The sequence below is a fragment of the Erythranthe guttata genome, chromosome 8 (assembly GCF_056151865.1).
Source record: "Erythranthe guttata isolate IM_541 chromosome 8, IM_541, whole genome shotgun sequence".
NCBI lineage: Eukaryota > Viridiplantae > Streptophyta > Magnoliopsida > Lamiales > Phrymaceae > Erythranthe > Erythranthe guttata.
In genome coordinates this window covers 24,635-44,504 of record NC_142540.1, presented here as the reverse complement: position 1 = coordinate 44,504, position 19,870 = coordinate 24,635, and the positions used below count along the sequence as shown (strand labels likewise).

The 19,870-nt window shown below is 34.2% G+C and overlaps 2 protein-coding genes across 3 annotated transcripts; both read right to left on the bottom strand.

Annotated features, from left to right (window-relative positions):
* Window positions 1-70: 70 nt before the first annotated feature.
* SIGA (sigma factor A) lies at window positions 71-3,318 on the bottom strand. Of its 2 annotated transcripts, none has more exons than XM_012995156.2 (10): window positions 2,994-3,318; window positions 1,960-2,770; window positions 1,677-1,875; window positions 1,500-1,592; window positions 1,068-1,196; window positions 909-962; window positions 736-813; window positions 582-644; window positions 389-501; window positions 71-298 (listed from the first exon to the last, which is right to left on the bottom strand). In XM_012995156.2, the coding sequence occupies exons 2-10, from the start codon at window positions 2,682-2,684 to the stop codon at window positions 190-192; spliced, it is 1,563 nt and encodes a 520-aa protein (XP_012850610.1). In that variant the 5' UTR covers window positions 2,685-2,770; window positions 2,994-3,318; the 3' UTR covers window positions 71-189. The 2 variants fall into 2 exon arrangements, with proteins under 2 accessions (XP_012850610.1, XP_012850616.1); XM_012995162.2 differs by having other exon boundaries at window positions 1,960-2,773; window positions 2,994-3,146.
* A 915-nt stretch (window positions 3,319-4,233) lies between these two features.
* On the bottom strand, window positions 4,234-15,946 carry YAK1 (YAK1-like protein 1). Its single transcript, XM_088821387.1, has 18 exons — window positions 15,249-15,946; window positions 14,148-14,347; window positions 12,787-12,940; window positions 12,591-12,700; window positions 12,421-12,490; window positions 12,231-12,313; window positions 12,064-12,142; window positions 11,941-11,981; window positions 11,577-11,699; window positions 10,028-10,178; window positions 9,297-9,411; window positions 9,101-9,183; window positions 7,682-7,756; window positions 6,563-6,637; window positions 5,698-6,476; window positions 5,085-5,225; window positions 4,617-4,885; window positions 4,234-4,514 (listed from the first exon to the last, which is right to left on the bottom strand). The coding sequence occupies exons 1-18, from the start codon at window positions 15,420-15,422 to the stop codon at window positions 4,435-4,437; spliced, it is 2,802 nt and encodes a 933-aa protein (XP_088677513.1). The 5' UTR covers window positions 15,423-15,946; the 3' UTR covers window positions 4,234-4,434.
* Between the last annotated feature and the right edge of the window lie 3,924 nt (window positions 15,947-19,870).

Sequence of the window (19,870 nt, the reverse complement as noted above, 5' to 3'; positions counted from 1 at the left end):
TGCATGATATTTATTATGCAACACAAGTGCGCAACTATACTAACAAAAGATGGTCCTAGTCCATGTCATCTGATATAAACATTTCTCCATAATATTATGTAAAATGTGACTTTTATGTTTATATTTATATATACAGAAAGTAGAAACAAAAACTGTGTTTGTGGCCATATGGATGAAGGTATCCATCCATCAATGTTGGATGAACAAGGCATCTAATCTTGTGTTCCTGGCTGCGTGTTTTAATTTCTCAAGAGCAACAAGTCCCACCTGTCTTACTCTTTCCCTTGACAAACCTATCCTGAAAGATTAAATCAATAATATACAAGTTATTTCAATGAACCAATCACTAGTTATTTCAATCAGATAGAGGCAATGATGGGGCGGCCACCTTCTACTGATATCTTCCCAAGTCAGGCATTCATTGTCAAGCCCGTAATATAAACGGATAATCTCTCTCTCCCGCTCTCTCAACGTCAAAGTTATCAGCTTATCTACTTCGTCCTGCAAACATACAAATGCTATCTCAATCGTGATTATGGTAAAGTAATCACGTTCCCATACATGTGTATTATGTTGTGTACCTTAAGTGCCCATTCATCAACCCCATGCCATGGGATATTCTCCACGTGATTGTCTGCAATGTACTGTAACACACAAACAAAGACAAAATTCATTCTTTCACCATCACTACAATCAAATATAAATATGACTTGACTGCCTCATTCTTTTACTTACACTATGAAGAGTTTTTCCCGGAATACCATTTAATGATGGGAATGCTTCCCTGTCGAGCGAGAATACCTTGCTGTTTGCCTGGATACAGAACAACATCATCGTCATCATTATTATTATTAGGATCACACGTATATTTTGGATTGATACAAATCTCAGAGCAGGATTCTTAGTACCTCAGTGGCATTCCTCACTTTTTTCTGCGACATGTTCAGACTTTCAGCAATTCTCTGAAATGGATCAAATGTCAGTGACAACTTAATATTGAATGTCATTCAATTAATTAATATTTATGTAGGACTTGAAATATCAATCTTTAAAATGTAATCTCTTACACTAATTGACGGAGTTATTCCTTTCTCTTCCAGTCTAGCCTTTGCATTCCGAATCAAACTTAGTCTTTCATGTAGATGCGTGGGTAATCTTAGGGTTCTTGAGTTCTCCACTAAAGCTTTTGACACTCCCTGGCAATGCTGATATGATCAGGGCCGAAAATGTTGGCAGGACGACATTATACAAATCTTGCATTTAGAAGCATAATATAGAAAAACATGTCAAAATCATATTTATTTTTGTTGAATCTTGTGGTGATCTTAATCTTACTTTGATTTTGACTGACTAATTTACATATAAAAGAGCAACGCAACTTTTATGCTCAGAAGAATAAAAGTTCGATAGTCTATCAATTGCTAACTGAGCAATATATTCTTTTCAGATTTCTAAAATTGGTTAGAAGCACCAAATTTAGCTTAGGTATACGATCTAACCTGCCGAATCCACCAATAAACATAAGTTGAGATCTTAAATCCCTTTGAAGAATCATACTTTTCAATCCCTCGGAGCAATCCAATCAAACCACCCTGCATAAGTGAAAGAAGTTTCACATTATCCTGTTGGATAGAAGAAAAATAAATAAATAAATAATAAAATGAAAATATATTAACCTGAATAAGGTCAGCCATTTCGGCACCCATGTGATCATATCTTTGAGCTATAGACATGACAAGTCGAATGTTGCTCATGGCAAGCTTTTCTCTAGCAAGTGAGCACTCTATCAATTTTGACTGCAAATCAGCACGGCTAATCTGCAGGGAAGTTGCAAGCTGCTCATCTGAAGGCTCACACCCCAATCTTTCTTTCAATCTGAAATATGGAATGGAAGTTAGGAAGCATAGAAATAGATAGAAGCAGTTGTTTTACATTACAGTGTAAATAAATGTGAATGACCTGGATCTGCGGTCTTCCAACAAAAGACCTGCTTTAATTATTTGTGATAGTTGAACGACTTGGGAATGGGTGAGCAAATCCTCACTTATAACACCCTTTACATATCCTCTCCTCGAGCTATTCTGAAGAAGTTCTGGACTGATTATTGATCTCCACTGTTTCCTTACATTATCATGATGGGAATTGGAAATATTCCGGCCAACAGCCTTTTTCCTAGAATCCATTCTGCGGGATCGAGCACTAGTTCCAGAACAAGTGACCTGAGTAATTTTCTTGCGAGCTCGAGCTCGAGCTGGAGCTGGAGTTCTCTCTCTAGGACTAGTAACTGTTTGCTTTGTGGATGACTCAGCAGAAAGATTCCACTGTTTTTCGAGCAAAGATTTTTGCAATAAAAGGACAGCATCGACCAAATACTCATCAGATGTTTCATCCTCCTCGCCTAAGAGGGTGGAACCATGAATTAGCCACGGCTCCAGAGTGCAAGGATCGGAGGCAGCGTCCACGTGTTCTTTAAGAGCCCTAATGGAGTGGGGATGTCGATTGGAGAAGAAATTGGAAGATTTTTTGGCATTGATGGGCTTCTTAGATGAAGCAATTGGACAGTGTGAATCGGTGGAGCAAGCAACAAACTTGTCGGAAACATCAGAATAGAACAAGCTAGAACTGAGTAGGAGCCTTTTACCAGTGCTAAGTCCGTTTATAACGGCAGCAGTGGCCATGATCATCACCAGCTCCGTAACATCACCCACACGCTGCCACTATGTAACAGATGATCTGGATGGGGATCGATCCACAGATTTCACAACCCTACCTACTGATTGATCGCTATTAGCTTATGCTTACAATTCATAAATATAATAAAAATGGTTTCGATACGGTCGATGAAACACAAAGGAACAAAGTGGTGATTGATGATAGTTAATTGGTTTTATAAGAAAACAACAATTGGCGGGGACAAATGTGCAAGAAAATTAGATATTATGAAGCATGTCAAAATACTTGCAGGCATGAATGAAGTGTTTGATTTTTCTTACCTGCACCTGTGCTTGGGAAGAGGAAGTTGTCTTGTGCTGCAACTGAAATCACCCTATTTCTCTCCCTCCCTTGTTTCTTATTCTTCTTCTTTATTTATTATTTTTATTATTATTATTATTGCAATTTTATTTTGTTGGAAATAATATGGTAGCAAGATAATAGTTTAAAATCAAGGCTTATTTGTGTGAGGATATGGAAAAAGGGAGAGGTCAATAACTATTGGCTGGTTTAGATTTTTGGTCTTGCTTTGGGTGGTCTATAGCCTTCCAAGTTTCCACGTCCCCTTTTTACTTGCAACCAGAAAAAAAAAAAAAAAAAAAAAAAAAGAAAAACAATAAATGATGCATATATAAATTAAAAAATATATGTAAAAGGGAAAGAGAGGTGTTGCAAAAATAGTATTTGTATATGTTTAAAGAAAAGGGTTTCTCTAAATCACGCATGGACTTTTTAACTTTAAGATGTCATCAGTTATCGAACAATAATAGAGGTCTCGATAGACCAATAGATGTAATGCAATTGGGACATATGTTTGTCAAAGAGACCGTATTGTACGTTTATTATAAATTAAAGTTCTTGTAGACATTTCATTTGCATCTAGGGAATTGTGATACGTAGTTGTTAGACGTCAATCATGATTCATTGGGCGTTAATCGATATGATCGATGATTGAGATTAAAATATGGCCTGTAATTGGATAAAGAGTTATTCGAATCATAAAGAGTCGTGGGCGCACAGTTAGTTTACAACTAAATTACTGAAGATCACACTTATGTGGAAATAATTCTCTAATATGGTGAACTAAAATTCATGAAATTATCATTGAGGATCACACTTTTTGTGGAGAGGATTATTTAATATGGTAAACTAAGATTCATGAAATTATCTTACTTTCTTTGTGTTTCTATTCTCCTTCTTTATATTTGATGTATTACTATTTCACAATTACCAAACCAAAAACGTTAATTTGGAATTTTAGGAGAATATTGAAAAGATATAGAAAAAAGTTTGTGAAAATATTAAAGGAGTGGAAGAGATGAAATGATTAACAATGGGTTGTGGTTCATCTAGATGACTAAAACTCTGTAGCTAAGCAGTTTAGGGTTAATTCATATAGGTTCAAATTGAAGTATTAATTAATAAAGGGGAGAAAATGTTGAAGAATAGATGATCAGTTAAAAGCAGATGATGACATTCCATTCCTGAACACAACTAATTGGCATTTGAAATGCTCTGGTGTAATAAATGAAGCTTTTTTTAGCTTTTGGATTTTTTAAAAACCAACCGAGTAGACCAAAGTGAATGAATACTACTAGTACATTAGAAAATTGACAACAAGACAATAACCCACAACGGAGGCAGACATGATGACAGTATTTCAATATATTAATAATAATAATAATAATAAAAAAAATAATTATAAAAGTAATTCAATTTTATTCAGCCATTCCTTCCATGATCCTTTTTTCCATAAAATGCAGCAGCAGGATGAGCATTGGATACATTGCCTCTACGTCCTCCTGTAAGTAAATAATACAATACCACCGTACCACTGTGTGTGAGAACAATAATGTGTTTCACTTTCAAGTGAGTAAATAAATAATAACATGACATAAACTTGCCAGGGGGGAGGAGCCCAGGTTGTGTTGGACGTACGTCCTTGCTTCCAGGAGAATGTGAATATTGAGGAGGAGGAGGAGGAGGATGTGCGGCCGCCTGCACATTTACATCACGAAATGGTGCTGATCTCCCTAGATATTGCCTCTGCTGCTGCTGCCCCAAACGGCTCGGCATAAAATATGATTGATTCTTTGTCTGACTATGGGCATAACCATGGATTGCTGCTGCATTACTACTGCCTGCTTCTCCAGACTGAATATGCCCATCATGCCTATATCATGCTCCACAAAACATTAAACTTAACTCAGCCTCTACAACTATAAATACACAGAACCAAATAAAGCTTCACAAACTTATTGACGATCCACGTCCCTATTATTTACTGCCATATATATTCAGGATCCCTGTCCGTCTTGTACACATTCAAAGTCTGTTTTGCTATATAAAAAATTTGACAATATAATGCCGACCTTTGCGTTGAGGCATCTGATATGCGACTGGATCTTCCTGTTTCAGAAGAGATTAAAGGTTGATTCAAGTGCATCCCCTTGTTAAAGTCGCTAGCCATGCTGTTCATATCTGAACTATCGTCTTGCAAAAGTAATTCGTCACTGAAATAGACAAAAGTAATGCAATATAAACACAAGCTATATATCACTGAAAGATGCGTAGATAGTTTAATCATAGAAAATAGGTACTCTGACAAGGTGCTTTCTGATAAATGGACGACCGTATTATGCAAAACCACTACCTCAACAACTTCATAATTAACCATCACATAAACAGTATTTTTAATACTTGTAACTTACGACCTGTCCTTATCTTGAAATGACATTGTCCAGAATGTGGGAATATTGCTATGTCATGGCATTCACATGGTAGTTTATCAGCAAGCATATAACAAGAGATTGTTTACCAAATGTATGGATTCGACCAAAAAATATGCAACGGTGATAACTCTATCAATGAAAAAAAGGCAAAACTAAGAAATTTATCAAACAGATCAAGTGTTGATGCAAACTGAGATTGCTGAATTATTGTGAGCGCACAATGAAAACTGCATAGCTGAATTTACATATCTACCTGTAATTGGGATCCCAATCTCCAGGATCGGGCAACGAGTTACTAGCCTCAGACTTGTCGTATCCACTCCCTTGAACAGTTTGCATATGCGAAGAGGAGTAATCAGAGATTACACCCCTGCCTCCTTGTTGTGTTCTCCATGTTGATGCATTTGGGATGGGCAGTCGGTGTGATGGAGAGCCAACAAATACAGAAGAGTTGCCCTCAGACTGGCAACAGGTGTTAATATCAGCAACAAGTCCTTGACAGCTAGAAGATGATACAGTTTCTTGGGATTGATAATTCCCATGATAGGCCCAGTTATTTCTTCTGTTGTAATGGCTACCATATGCCATTTTTCCCAAAGGTGATCCCTGACAATTGCCTCTTACAGGAGAAGGAGGACCGAAATGTCCAGGTGAACCAGCTGAAATATGACTATAGGAGCTAGGAGGAGTGAATTGCGAAGGACTGGAACCAAGCGACATAGGCGCAAAAATTCCAGGGCTAAAACCAATTCCATTCCCGTGCGGTGGTTGCATGATGCGCCTAGTATCAGGACTACTCCCAAGAATTGAGATACCACTTTGTGCATAGACATTCATTCCAGATGGACCGGCGGGGGAATAAAATCCATGAAAATTGCAATTGTCACCATAACTTCCATAGCTGCTTCCAAGTCCCGTGCCATCATTGTAACTTCCATGGCTTCCTAAGCTACCATAACTACCTGGATGCACATATGACATTAATTGGTAATGCGGGCTGTTTGGCATCACTGCTCGGTTCCTGCCTGAAATCTACATGAACAAAACCCAAAGATGGTTTAGGCCCAAGACAATCAAAGAAATCCAACTGCCAATTTTCAAGGGAGAAATTTGCTTACATTAGGGGAGAGACCAGCAGCAAACCAATGGCCCCCAGCTGGGTGATGGTCAACCTTAACATTTTGAGAAACAGGCTGAAAAAAGAAAACAAGGTAGACACTTGAAAACATTCACAAAATTCATCACCCTTTGTTTGTCAGAAGGATAATTTTGAACTATGGTCGGTGTTCAATTCTCAAAACAAAATAAATAGATAATTTTGGCCAGCAAATTGTTTCAGAATGTGTGCTCAACTATTGGTAAGGGTTGACTTTTACCACGGCAAATAATAAATTCTTGGGTAAATTACAACCAACTCACTGAGGTTTGCTATAATAACTTTACGGTTCACGTGGTATTGATAATTACAACCAACCCCTAAAACTAAAGGAATGTTAGAAACCCTAACATTAAGGGGTGGTTGTAATTACGAATACCACATGGACTTTAGAGTTATTATATCATATATCTCAGGAAGGTAATGTAACATTTTTTGAATATTTAAATAATCAAAAATTATAATTTTTGACCATTTTTTTACAGTCGTTGGTGCCCTAGGGGGTAATTGTAATGAATAAACAAAAATAATTGGTTCAATTTTTTATATTTTTAAAAAATTAGAATCCCTAAAACTGTAAACCGAAGTAAAAGCGGGAAGCTTGAAATTTGGAAAGTAAAAACCCTAAATCAAGTATGCTATAATAAATTGAAGTAAAAGTTGGACCAACTTATTTTTTTATTTTTTTGTTGTGTAATCGTTACTATTACCCTCTAGGGCACCCAAGGACTAAAAAAAGGCATAAAAGAATTAGAATTTTAATCATTTAAATAGAGGCAAAATGTTACATTTACTCCATTAGGTATGATGTAATAACTTTAAAGTCCCTGTGGTATTCGTAATTACAACCACCCCCTGACGTTAAGGTTTCTAACGCACCGTTAGTTTCAGGGGGTGTTTTTTAATTATGAATACCACAGGGACCTTAAAGTTATTATGACATACATCAGGGGGTTGATTGTAATTGACCCTAAATTCTTTGACCGGTAAAGCAGGTCATGGATCAGGAACCAAAGAGGAGCTGAATAGTTTCATGTTAGAATCCAAAGAGTGAAAAGGCAATTCAATAATATAAACTCACCATGTAAGGGGTCTCTGGAGCAGGTTTATATGGACATGTGAAGGGTTCCCCGGTGATAAAGGGATGCTTTGAAGCCTAGATGAAGTTAATGATCAAATATTATACATCAATGAATATCAAATCTCACAGCAAGCAAATAACAAGAACAAAAAAGAGACATAGAAATATGTAAATACTTGAGAACACAAGACAATCTTTCATTGAATCCAAATTAGAATCTCAATTAATTAGCTTTAAATGCTTTCCTATTTTGAGTTTCTGGTCATCTGATGCAGGATATTTTCATTTTATTTACACTCAATTTTTTCGGGAGCTCGAGATTCAGAATATCTAGTCTCCTCTTTTATGTTTACGTATCAGTGCTTGAAAGGAATAATAAGATTATGTGAATAATAGTCTTTAGCCAAGTAACACTAGAAGTCTAAATCACATGGATACTTATGCTACAAAACCATTATAGACTTAAAAATAAGTGTTGTACAATGAGGAAGGAGTGATGCAGGCAACAAGAGGACCAAGAAAGAATAGAGACCCGAGGAATAAAGACACAAATCATTTAGAAAAATCTTTTGACTCGGGGCAAATTAAATGAAGACAGTATCACATTCTTGCTCATTAGCTCAAAATTAGTCGTTAAGTCGGAGCTAGCAATGCATGGGTTATTACACTGGAATATAATGTATTAAGGAATAGAACAAAAATGGAAAAGGAACAAAACTAACATAGTATACACAAGTCACAACTAATGATGGGTACAATTGAATCATGATTGCTTAATTGAGTCCTATATTTGGTGCTGAGTATTTACTAGGATGAATGGCCTTTACTACTAGTAGAGGTTTACTGTTCAAATTCTACCCCTTCCCTACTTGCCCAATTTGTAATAGTATTTGAATTTAAAAACAAAAATTATATATATATATATATATATATATATATATATATATATATATATATATATATATATCACTTCAAAATGGTAAATTTACTAGAATAAATGGTAATTTTTCATGCGCAGCCATGGAGTGTCGTGATGAAAGTATTTTAATGAGAGGATCTAAAAGTAAGTAGAGCTGACCTCAAGGGAGGTCGGTGTAACTTATCAAAGAAAATGATCAGGGTTAAAATGTTATTTAATGAATTTGGTTGACTTTTTAATAATAACTAAACATTGGGGGAGGTTTGTAATTTTATAAACCTGAGGGGTCTAGGCATAATTAGACCTATTCTCAGGGGAGGATGGTGTAGTTTACCTTTCAACTAACATACTAAGTTATCTGTTGAATAATTTCTTACGAAAAGCATTCATTGAGGGTTAAATATTACTGCTGATGATATAAACCTATCTAGATCATGAAAATAAAGAATTTACAAAAAAGACGTGTATTTTAAGTATTGAAGGGTGAGAGGTTCGATCACCTGCAAAGGTGACCACCGTTTTGCTGGATCAAACTCAACGAGACCCCTTAAGAAATCAATCAATGCTAATCGTATTTGACTTTCTGTAAGAATGAATAGTCAATTAGCTTATTATGAAATAACACATGAAAACATATCCCGCAAAAAAAAAGCCTTATCTAGTTGAGCGACTCGCTTTAAAGAAGATGAAAATAACCTTTAACAATCTCTTCCTCTGTCAAATCCTTCTTGTAAGGGTACTTTGTGACAATTTCTTCAAGGTTCATATGATGAAAGTACTCCTTCCCGATTGATGGTTTTTTTGATTCCCTCTGATTCACAGAAACATTACACCAAATTGCACAATCAGAATTAAAAGAAATGAATAAGCTTTATAGATATAAACTAACAGATTAATCAAGAGTCAAGAAAAAAGCAACAAAAGGGTTTGGTGCCAGAGGTAATACAGGATTGTATCAGGACCTGCACAAGTAAATGCAAATATAGCGTACACACGATTGTTTCAAGAAATGTGCCAAATGAATGGGTCGAAACATATGAAGGAAATGAAAGGAGACATTAAGAAAGTTGCAGAATGAATAATCCTGAGCTTTCTTTTCATTTTTCTCTCTTTTTTTTTGGGTTTTGACAAAGTTCCTTTGAAATATATTCAGATAGAAGGAAATTTTGCATTGCACTGATCTTTCTCATAGGTATCTTTATAAAAGAATTAATGGCATAAAACCATAAATGCACTTCATCAGTAGACCTCAGAAACTCATTTACAGTAAGCAATATATATATATATATATATATATATATATATATATATATATATATATATATATATATATATATATATATATATATATATATATATATATATTACACAGATACAAACTGAAAAAAATACTAAGCTTTAGCTTGAAAGATCGAGGAATCACTTACAGCTGCATATTCATCTTCAGTCAAAACTAGGAACATGCTACAACTACTTCTATGATTTTGGTCCCTTTCTTCATGGTTGATGCTCCCAATGAATTTAAAAAACTTGCTAGTGTTTTTTGCCTTCCGTAGAATATGATCAGGAGGTTGGCCCCTACACATTGCATGCGATTAAGCCATTTCGGAAGCTATCTAATAAATAAACAGAGCAATATTGGCAGAAATGTATATTATTATTATTATTATTATTATTATTATTATTATTATTATTATTATTATTATTATTATTATTATTATTATTATTATTATTATTATTATTATTATTATTTATTTATTTATTTATTATTATTATTATTATTATTATTATTATTATTATTATTATTATTATTATTATTATTATTATTATTATTATTATTATTATTATTATTATTATTACTATTATTATTATTACTATTATTATTATTACTATTATTATTATTACTATTATTATTATTACTATTATTATTATTATTATTATTATTATTATTATTTTTATTATTAAAAGAAATTTGTATCTCAAATCAATCAATCGTGTTCAATCCTCTCAAAGTAACGTTCTCGTAGCAATGGGTACCAAATCAATCAATTTCTCTCACTAGAAACAAGGAAAAGAAAAGAAACATCACCTTTTGTGACAGTATAATACCTAACATAACTGTGGGAAGGACAACAAATAATAGAACCTCAATTTCAGAGGTCCTCCAACAGGCAAGACAAATAATCATAAACTATTCTCGAATTAATTTATATACCACAGATTGTCAAGCATGACACAAGAACCTTCTTTGGTGTCCCATCATTCTTCTATGAGCTGACAACATTGCTCAGAAACATTTTCTGAAGTTAAATTATCAGAATGCTTAGGAAAAATTCTTCCTCTCATTCCCTCTATTGGTGCCAGTCCCTAGCATCGAACCTTAAAGACTAGGGCAGAGGAAAAAGAGATGATGAAATGGTATAACCCTCCCAAAACTATAAGGGCCATCTTCCAATCAACAAGATTTTGCCACATGTTCAAATATAGGATCCAACTCTTTAAGTTGAAACCAAAGACTATGTCAAACTTATTTGAATCTGACAAGATATGATATATGTACCAACATTAGTTCCACAGCTGACTCGTAATCTGATTTTTGGTTTTGGCTTTGACTTCCTGGAGAGAAGGTACTTATGTCTCGTCACCAAGAACACAAGAAAAGGCCAACTGGTCCCTTACATCGGCATTATTAGGAGACTGTATCTAGAAAACAATCTCATGGCGCTATTCAATTTAATGCAGAAGATTGGTCCTGGATCTATACTCTATTTGGAACTGTTGTCATGCTAACTTTTAGTGTAAGTTTTCAAGTAAACCACACTTAAGTTTGATACGTCCTTTTTCGATTTGAAATATCTAGTGTATCTATATGTAATCACAGTCAACAAAAGAACGACTGAGCTTAGGACTAAGAAATATAAACCAAGCTTATCCGGTTAGACAGGTATGATTTAATCAAAAGGTAAAGTTTCATACCCTAGTATTTTAATCATCCTCCTGAGAAGATCAAACTCTGAAGATCCTGGAAACAATGGAAGCCCTAGAAACAATTCAGCAGTAATGCACCCAAATGACCACATGTCAATAGCTGTAGTATACCTGCGCAAGGTTAAGGTCCCAAAGCATAATTTACATCACAAAAAATCTGAACGATTTGGGGTGTGTGTGTGTGTGGGGTGGGGGGGGGGGGGGTTACAAAAGCGAGAGAAACGAAGATGAATAAAAACAAAGGTGCCACGAGGATCTAGTTCCTCAGGATGTGTGAGGAAATCTAGGCGATTTTGGGGTTCCTCAGGAAGTTATAGCGAGCGCAATTACTTAATTTCATATACTAGGATACTGATATCCAAGAAGAACTTCAGGTGATCTATAGTACCGACTCTGCAAAAGAACCAAAAGAATGATACCTTATTAATCAAATCAATATCGAGAATGTTATACACTTAGAATGATAGATCATTACCTGTATATAAGAATAAACAGTCCGATCTTCCATACAGGCTGATCCAAAATCTATGATTTTGATTTCTGCTGGCTTCACACTGTCAATTTCAAGAGACATTCTATATATTGAAGATGACAAGATGTAGACAGAATTAAGTAGTCCAATATCATCAAAGAGTAGCTGACCTTGTGCATAAAAGAATGTTTTCTGGCTTTAGATCGCAATGAATTATGCTAGCATCTTTCATAAGAGCCAATCCACGCAATATCTAAGACAACAAGAAATCTAATCTAATAACACGGGTACAGAAATACAAGGCCATCCCATAGTGACCTTCCTCAAATCATATTAATATGAAGCAAGCAAATGTACTACCTGTTTTGAGAATAGCTGCACAATGCTCAATGACAATCCCCTAAAATGATTCAACTTTATCAGCTCGTACCTGATACAAGACTTCCAAATAAAGTGACGAGGCGCCAAGGTATGAACTCAAGAAAGATAAAGGATTTATTCGGAGTTAGATACTTGGATAAGTAACTTACAGATTAGTATCAAGCAGCTCAAAAGTGATGCACAAGTGACGCTGACACACAAAATAATCATATATTCGAACAATGTGGTGCTTATCCTCAGGATCAAACTTCTTATTTAACTAGGGAACAAGGAAACAATTGAGAATGTTTTGGGAAGTTTTGTACTTGAAAGACAAAATGATAAATCCAGTTCAAGGGGGTTTACCGTTGTTAGAATAGAGACTTCAACAAGTGCCTGCTGGTAATAAGCAGGTAAGTTCTTGATAATCTTAACAGCAACAAAACTATTCGTCTCGGCAACCCAGCACTTCGCAACCTGCCCAAATGTCCCATGACCAAGAACGTCCTTGACAATGTACCTGAATACAAAGAAGTAGATGGCAAGTCATTAGAAAACATATCCTCATATATGTATTCCCGAGTTGCAAAAACAAGAGTAAAGTGGGAGAAAGAAAGCAGAACACTAATACAAACAACAATTTTATATGTCAGAAGGTGTAAGAAAGTTAAAAACAGCATTCCTTTTACTCAATTCATATCAGGGGAGGACCGAGATGAAAACATATGTCTTCTCCTAGTTGCTTCCATGTTGTTATCCTATAGCAAAGATAGAAAAAAATGTTTTTTGTTTTTTTCTGCACGATTTTCCTCAATACTAGCTGAGAGTAAGGCATCATGCTTGGTATAGAAAATATAGCAACATATTGTTTCTCACAAAGAATAAGACTCGAACAATTGCTCAACCTGTTTCTCTAATTTTTCTCAGCTTAGAAAATATCAATCATTCGTTCAATAAATCTCACTGCTATAATGGTGACCTATTATACATACAGGCATGCATACCGTAAAAAGCGAACGGTCATGGTGAATGTCTTGATGAGTGGAATAACTATTTCAATACTTCTGAACCAATGAAGTTTTACAGTTAATGATTTCAAGATTTTGCATATACCCACTACATAAATAGCAAAAGACTGTATGAAGTAATGTCCATACAAGTCCTAAGCAGAAAGTAGACAACAGCCAAAATGGAAACACTTGTATCATCCCTTATAGATGTGTGTTCTTTGTTAATGAATAATACAATTTTCATGACATTAGGTCGTTCATAACCCATCTTAGTCAAGCAGACACCAAATATAATTAAGTGCTCTTATTCAAACATTGATGTTCATCCATTCTTTAGATAACCATTTTCAAGGGAATCCAGTGATATGGTGAACTAAAGAGGAGCTAATGGTAAGAGGGGCAAGAGGCCTGCCAAATAGGTCCAGCCAAATATTTCGCAGTGATGTGTTGATATATAATCAGACGAGAAGGTCAACACGTTTAAAATAAGATAGAACAATCTACTTTCCGTCCATAATCTTCTTCCACCTGCTCAAGTTGAACAATACGTAAAACTAATCTGTTCTGAGAAGTTGCTACATTACCACTTCCATCTTGAGTGTTATCATAAATTAGTCTAACGTCCACAATAACAAAAGATCACGCTCTCTCAACCCCTTAAGCATACTGCATAACACCATAATCAACAAAAAGGGCAGTCTTAGACAGAAGTCTTACCTTCGATTTGTATCTGTATTAACCAGCGAATAATTTACAGCAAGAATTAGGTCTGAGTTCGCATTATCACAACCATCATTCGACAGTCCGGTAGATGGTGATGTCAAGAATCTCTTTAGATTTAACTCTTCCGAATAACGGAACTGAGGGTTGCATATTTGGTATATCTCAACGATATCCTTAGTCAACCGAGCAACCAGCTGCAACATAGAAAAACATACCAAAGAGGATTTACTAGTTCAAAATAAGTGTTAGAATGTAAATACATTCCATGCCAAAAGACTCACTAGTAAACATAACAAATAATTCAAATGCAAGACCTGAAAATATAATTACGCAAAAAGCAAATAGGCACGCAACTTGCCACGTGAGGAATCTAAATATGCTTAGCCAAATACAAATCACCATATGATAGAATAGCTAATGGCTTATTTTTTAAAATAAAAGAAAAAGATATAACAAACAGTCTTCATTGGCCTCTTCGAACTGTTACTACTCAATAGGAATCATCTCATTCTACTCCAAAAATAGGTGAATCTTACAAAACCTTGACATTTCATTGGGAAACCAGTCCCCAGATTATAACCACAAGATCTTGATCCCCTGACCTTTCAAGTAACAATATTGAAAAACACTTCTTGCGTCTTATCTATCTCTCTATCTAATCCCAGAAGAAAATGTGACACTTAATCTGCATAAAGCAACACTTTAATTTTTAATCTACTTAAAAAGGCATCAACTAGAACCATGCTTAGCAATGGAATCGACACCTCAAGGTCAAGAAAACAAAATCATGATTTCTACAAGAGGTCAGTAATTTGTTTTTGGACCAGATCAATGCATCTTTGCTTTTGGGCATTCATGCACGTCATCCTCGCTTAAATTGATCTAATGTATGCATTTATCTGAAAAATCGACTACTTCTCAGGTTTTAACATTGGGAATTATCAGCATAAAACTTCTTGTGCGATATGTTAGCTAGCATATATAGAAGCATACCAATAATCAGTAGTTCACTAAATGGGATGGCCATTGATTATCTAGTATAGTACAAGAGGACTTTGCAGTTAACAAAAAGAACAGTCATAAATCATCACCTACCGGTCTTCTAACAACCACTCGTAAAACTTGGGGCTTTGCACTAGTGTCAAGAATTGGGGAATAAGGACGGAAGGCGAGCGGCTTAGGACGCCAGGATATCAGCCTCGATGTGGATGAGGATGATGTTGAGCTCGATTCCTCAACCCTTGTAGTACCAGTACAAACCTCGTCCATAAGTAACCCACTTCTCCCTGGAGAGAAGAAAAACCCACGGGCGGTGCTCTATGCGTGTGCAGATGATGCAGTAAAGATATAATAAACAGACTTGAAAGGTTGTCGATGGGCAAAATTCAGAAAGTGGATGGCGAACAAGTGGGATGGTGTTGTAATCCTCTAGCAAATTCAAGGAATTTACCAGAAGATTGTAATCCCATCCTCATTCACTAGTCAATGGGACTCAGCAAAAGGAAAGAATCTTCAAAATTAGACTCATTGAAAAAAAAAAAAAAAAAAAAAAAAAAAACACCAAAAAGAGGGAGAAGCGAAACAGGACGGAGTCTGAATCGATCCAGCTAACAAGTGCTTCAACGAAAAATAATTCAATAACGGCAGATTTGAGAAAGTCGACGATTGAGAATTTGATTTTACCAGAGAGGAAGGAAAGACAGAATTACGGAGCCCTTGGTCGCTTCCTTAATTCCCAGTTTTGTTTTCCTTTCGTCAAAAATGCTAACGAAATGCTGCTTACCTCTGTTAACAGTGGTAGTAATAGTAATAAGTAATAATAAATAATAATAATTATTGTTATTATTATTATTATTATAATATTATAGTAATTGTAATAATAATAATAAAATAAAATAACAATGTCGGGGCGGGGCTACGGGGCGGTGATATAAATGAGTAAGAGCCCATGACATATATGCAGTGGGCCGCTGGCCTGGATTTTAAACAATGGGTTTTTTTTCTTCTTTTAATCAAATTTATTATTAATATTATTTCTTTTAGAATAAAAATTGCTTAATTAAATTTAACTTTTCAAAAATAAATTTCAGATTATAAAAATATTTAAAAAAATGGAAGGAAAAAAATAAAGAGAGGTTGTATTATAATTATTTGAAAATTATGTTTTATCACATAAAATTATCACCAAAAATTCTTGATGTATGGTGAAATATTTATCATTTGTCATAGGGTGTAGAGCGTACTTAATTTTTTTCGCAAGTATAAAATGCAAAAATATGTAATTTAAGAATAATCGTATCCTAATTTATAATATTTATAGATGAAAATTATTTTTTCATATTTAATCACTATCTACACAAGTAACTCAATATACCCAAATTCAGTTAATTGGTAAATCAAATAATTTATTTATACAAGTTCGATTGGGAGAATTATACTTTTGGTCCTTCATGTTTGGTCCGATTTCACTTTTGGTCCCCCTTTTCCAAAGTGAACAAAGTTCACCTTCAAGTTTCAATTTTAAACACTTGTGGTCCCCGCCGTTACATGTCCGTTAGCAAGTAACGGAAAACACTATTTTGGGGTGAAAATTGAAATTTTAAAATCTTTTGAGGCTGAAAATTATAAATTTAAAATAGACTACTTATAATTAATTTTTTAATAATAAAAAAAATTAACAAAACAAATTATTTTTTAATATACTTAATATTATTATAATTATATTACTTATATTTAATTTTTTAATAATAAAAAAAACTAAACAAATGATTTTTAATCATACTTAATATTATTTTTAATTATATTACTTATGACAAAAAAGTTAATTATAAAAAAATTAATAACAAAAAAATAAATTAACTAAACAAATTATTTTTAATTATACTTAATATTATTATAATTGTACTACTTATAATTAATTTTTTAATGATAAAAAAATAAATTAACTAAACAAGTTATTTTTAAGGGGCTATCCCTCGTTAATTTCTTACTTAATGATAAATCTAATTTTGTTACTTGATATTTGTTATAGACTCAATTGACTCAAATTATCCAAAATACCCCTATTTAATATTACTGTATTATTATGAAAAATCAATTAATTTTTTTTAAATATGTAAATCCCCTTAATATCTCCACATATCACGCCATTTCAGTTTCTATTTTTCCTTTTCTTTTTCTTCTTTTTTAATGGTTTTCTTTTATTTTTTATTTTTTAATTTTAATTTTAATTTTTTATTTTAAATTATTTTTTTCTTATTTATATTTCTCATGTTCTTCATTTTGATTTTTTTTAAAATGGTTTTATTTTTATTTTTGTTTTTTCAATGGTTTTTTTTTTCTTAATCCCGATTTTGTTTAAATCATTTTTTTCCCCAATTTTATTTAATAAAAAAATATTTTGTTTAATTATTTTTTTTATTTTGATAAAAAAAATTCTTTTAATATTTAAAAAAAAATCCAACAGGTTTTCGAAATGAAAACCACTATAAACTTATCGAAATCCGCTATGAATTTGTTGAAAACCACTATAAATTTATCGAAAAACAACTATATAAATATGAAAACCACTTTGTATAAACAACTATATAAACATGAAAACCACTCTGTATAGATAACTGTATAAACATCGAAAACCACTATGAATTCTAACAAGAAAACATCAAATTTGCACCATTTTTTTTTATTTCTTTTTTTGGTGCAAGAAAACATCAAATTTCAACGAAAAGGAAAGTAATTAACTACATTAATATATTGTGATGTATTAATTAATGACCGTGGAAATGGATAAGGCATATTTATTAGCGTATATATTATACGTATATATTATTATTATTATTATTATTATTATTATTATTATTATTATTATTATTATTATTATTATTATTATTATTATTATTATTATTATTATTATTATTATTATTATTATTATTATTATTATTATTATTATTATTATTATTATTATTATTATTATTATTATTATTATTATTATTATTATTATTATTATTATTATTATTATTATTATTATTATTATTATTATTATTATTATTATTATTATTATTATTATTATTATTATTATTATTATTATTATTATTATTATTATTATTATTATTATTATTATTATTATTATTATTATTATTATTATTATTATTATTATTATTATTATTATTATTATTATTATTTATTATTATTATTTATTATAGTTACCTTGTGTAATAGATTACCTTGTGTAATAAGTTAGGGTTTCCTACATGTACCTATATATATGATTAATATACGTGAGAGACATAATTCTCTCTTTCTCCAATTATATTTCTCCTATATGGTATCAGACATTAGGTTAACCTAGCCGTCACCACCACCCTTCTCTTCTCAGCCGTCGCCCCCCTCCTTCTCCATGGCCGGCGACGCTTCTTCTCCCTCCACCGCCCCTCTCAATCCTTTCCACCTTGCTCATGTCATCTCCAATATTAAATCTTTTATCCCCTTTACTCTAGATTTGAAAAATCCCAACTATCAAAAGTGGAGCCACTTTTTCACAATTACCGTCGGTCGTTTCTGCCTCTCCGATCTTCTCCATGGAAAACCCCGATCGGATTCAATTTCCGCCGATGAATGGCAACGCGCCGACTATCTCCTCTAATATTGGATCTACAGCACCATCTACGATGATTTGTCCAGTATGGTTCTCTCAAAAACCTCTACCGTCAGTGATCTATGGAACGTCATCTCTTCTCTCTTCACCGATAATAAAGATTATCGGGCAATTCAACTTGAAGAAAAATTCAAGTCCCTCAAGAAAGGCACTCTCTCCATTCACGATTATTGCCAAATAATCAAAATCACGGCGGACAGCTTGGCCGATGTCGGAAATCCAATCTCCGACAAACAACTCGTCCTACAAACCCTACACGGCCTTCCGAAAAATTACGGGACCGTCGCCAATCTCATCTCCTTTCAGAATCCCCTTCCCACTTTTCTACAGACTCGATCGCTTCTTCAGATGGAAGAAACAAGACTTGCTGAACCGGAACAGACCGCTGCTGTTTTCTACGCCTCCAACGCGTACTGTCTCCCCAACAGTTGCAACGGTTCCTGCAACAGTTCCCGCGGAGGTGGTTCTTCGCGCTATCAGCGCGGGGGTGGCCGATCCAACCGTCGCGGAGGTCGCAGCATTAACTGTCACCCCATGCAGCACTACGACTACCATAGTGCTCATGGCGCATCTCAACTCTGGCGCGCACCTTACCGACAACCGTCAATTCTGGGATCCGCTCCAAATACATCGGACCACCCATCCACTCCAGCGGCTCAAGCCTACTTTACTGGACCACCTGAACCATACACCGGCCACTACTCAGGTTCATCCGCACCAGCAACCATGCCACAGCTCTAACAAATCCATCAACAGTTGCAACAGTTCATGCAACAGTGCCAACGTGGTGGATCTCGCAAACCGTTTGAATACGGTGACACTTCAGCAGCCTACCGAGTCATAGTGGTTCATGGACTGCGGGGCAACCTCTCATATGGTACCACACTCAGGTAATTTCAATTTTGTTTTTAATCCTAGCAGTAATTTCCCCAAACATGTCGTCGTCGGTAATGGTTCCACCCTCCCCATCACCCACATAGGCCATACAATTCTTCCCACCACTCATTTCCGCCTCACAAATGTCTATGTCACACCCAATACCATCAAACACCTTATCTCTGTT

Excerpts from the sequence above, each read along its gene's own strand:
- YAK1 (XM_088821387.1), bottom strand. The coding sequence starts at position 15,422 with ATGGACGAGGTTTGTACTGGTACTACAAGGGTTGAGGAATCGAGCTCA. Across the intron at positions 9,412-10,027 it reads CTGAAGATGAATATGCAGCT|AGGGAATCAAAAAAACCATC; the intron begins GTAAGTGATTCC and ends TCTGTGAATCAG. Across the intron at positions 5,226-5,697 it reads GATTGGGATCCCAATTACAG|TGACGAATTACTTTTGCAAG; the intron begins GTAGATATGTAA and ends TGTCTATTTCAG.
- SIGA (XM_012995156.2), bottom strand. The coding sequence starts at position 2,684 with ATGATCATGGCCACTGCTGCCGTTATAAACGGACTTAGCACTGGTAAA. Across the intron at positions 1,876-1,959 it reads TTGGAAGACCGCAGATCCAG|ATTGAAAGAAAGATTGGGGT; the intron begins GTCATTCACATT and ends TCCATATTTCAG. Across the intron at positions 502-581 it reads TTGATGAATGGGCACTTAAG|GACGAAGTAGATAAGCTGAT; the intron begins GTACACAACATA and ends GTATGTTTGCAG.